At 29.5% G+C, this 2,154-nt stretch overlaps 1 protein-coding gene across 5 annotated transcripts in view; it reads right to left on the bottom strand.

Moving 5' to 3' along the window:
- LOC106478423 (cohesin subunit SA-1-like) overlaps positions 1-2,154 on the bottom strand; it is a 53,212-nt gene that overhangs the window by 20,202 nt on the left and 30,856 nt on the right. For all 5 annotated transcript variants that reach the window (XM_022382022.1, XM_013938965.2, XM_022382020.1 and 2 more), the window contains one exon: positions 1,370-1,573. In XM_022382022.1, coding sequence (XP_022237730.1) covers positions 1,370-1,573 — 204 coding nt within the window. The remainder of the gene's footprint in view (positions 1-1,369; positions 1,574-2,154) is intronic.

A 2,154-nucleotide genomic window follows, 5' to 3' on the forward strand; every position in this document is an offset into this window, starting at 1 on the left:
GAGCATGTTTGGTGGGATGGGGGTTTCAAACCCACGACCCGCAGATTGCGAATCGAGTGCCCTAACCACCTGGCCATGCCAGGCCACCAGCCACTAAAGAATGCAATCTTTTATATCAGAATTAAAATACTTGTATAAGAAACTACAAATCCACACACAAATTAATATTCAAAATTTTTATATCATAAAGTTACTGCTGCCTAATTAAAAGTTACACATTATCTGATTTCTTTATTTACAAGGTATTAGTCTGAATTTGTTTTGATGATAATTGAAGAATACACTGAAAGTCCAGTAACCTTAGATGGCAGCACAAAACAGAAGTTTTGATATTTATTATTGTATTAACCCTTTTCAAACCAGTATCTCATATTTTTTTTGAGAACAAAATGAAAACAAAGTTTCAAAAATTCTGTCTAATATTTCCTAACAACTTATTCACAAAATGAAATTATAACTGAAATGTTGAGATTCCAGTTTTTTTTTTTATGTATGTTTTATTAAGGTATTTTGGATAACATATTTAGAAAATCCAAACTTTTAGGCACAATTACAAATTTTTGACACCCTGTTGTAATTTTTATTAAGATGGTAGAAATTCTTAAATTACCCACCTGTGCAGATACAAATTGTCAATATATGAAAAAGAGTAAAATTTAATTTTTGTTTCTTTTAATTTTTTTTACAACTTCCAAATGTCTCAAATTAATAAAATCATAAATATACCGTCTGAATGTTGTGATTACTTTCTTCCTCACAATACATTTGCCATAGAGCTTCTCTCCTTCCTCATTTGGATTGTACATTTTTAAGTTGCACTTTGTTTGACTAAATGCTAAGTAAGTGTTCACAACTTGAAATAATCTAAGTCACTAATGATCTTGTATTATTTATATGCAATTGGAAAAGTAAAAAAATACAGCTTGATCAGTTTCTCTGCATATGAAGTCCCTTACAGAGAAGCCACAGAATGGGATCTTATTAAAACTCAATTAATAAAAGGTGGTGAGAGGTAAGTTTTAAATACAGCAAGATAAATACTATCCAAGAGCATGCATGGAAAATGGATTTTAGGTTAACAGTCACAGGTTTAATGCTAATTGTATAGTCTATGTTACATAGGAGTTTATATTTCATTATCAATTATATATTGATAAAAATAATTCAAATTATATTGTAAGAGGTCCAATGATTGATTGTACTAGATGTTTGCATTTTAGATATGATTTTTAAGAGTTATTACTTTTCATTGATGCAGGATCAGATGTGTTGTTTTTTAAGACCAGCATGAAAAGGGTTAACCTATGCATCATTGTTTATCAAGTCTTAATATTCAAGCTTAAAAAAACAGATCCAAGTTTAAACTTACAGCTTCAACATATTCATTTAAAGCTTGTCTATATCTATGAATTAAGGAATCAACGAGTGTCCCTCTTGAAACGGCACATCGGGAATGAATAGCTAGATCCTCATTACAAAGAGCTTCGTAAGTTTTGGCACAAGACTTCAAGACTTCTGTATCATTATGTCTCTCTACAACTTCATGAATAAGTTTCAAGAGACTGTCCAAACTCTAATTTGAAATAAACACAGTAAAATATAAAAATGGGAGTCATAAAAATCACATATTGATTACAGCAAAAATAAATTAAAACTTTTTCTCAAAGACCTCATTGTTAAAATGGTATGAACCTAAAATACTTAGTTTAAGTAGGTTTTCTTTCTCCTTATTTTCATTAACCCTATCACCACGGGTCATGGGTCAAAGGCCATGTCATCATGTTTGTTGACTTGCATTACAAATTTTATTGAACTACTATTTTATGAATTTATGTCAATAAGTTTGGTATCAAACTGTACATTATAAATCAAATTTTAGTATTATACATTATTCAATTTCTTAATTTAAAAGTTAATATTGAAAAAAAAAAAACACTTTAACATTGATTTTGTGGGTCATGTGGTATGTTGAATGCAGCACTGGTTTAAATTAGATGTTTGTGATGTCAAAATACAAAGTCTATAGTTTAGTACGATTTAGGAACTCATATTACTGATATTAACAAACTAGAATATAAAAATATGAACCTCCTAAAATCTTCTCTATGCTAGATATTGTTCATGTACTGAATCAAACACAGCGACCCCACTCAC

The sequence above is a fragment of the Limulus polyphemus genome, unplaced genomic scaffold (assembly GCF_000517525.1).
Source record: "Limulus polyphemus unplaced genomic scaffold, Limulus_polyphemus-2.1.2 Scaffold210, whole genome shotgun sequence".
Taxonomy (NCBI): Eukaryota; Metazoa; Arthropoda; class Merostomata; order Xiphosura; family Limulidae; genus Limulus; species Limulus polyphemus.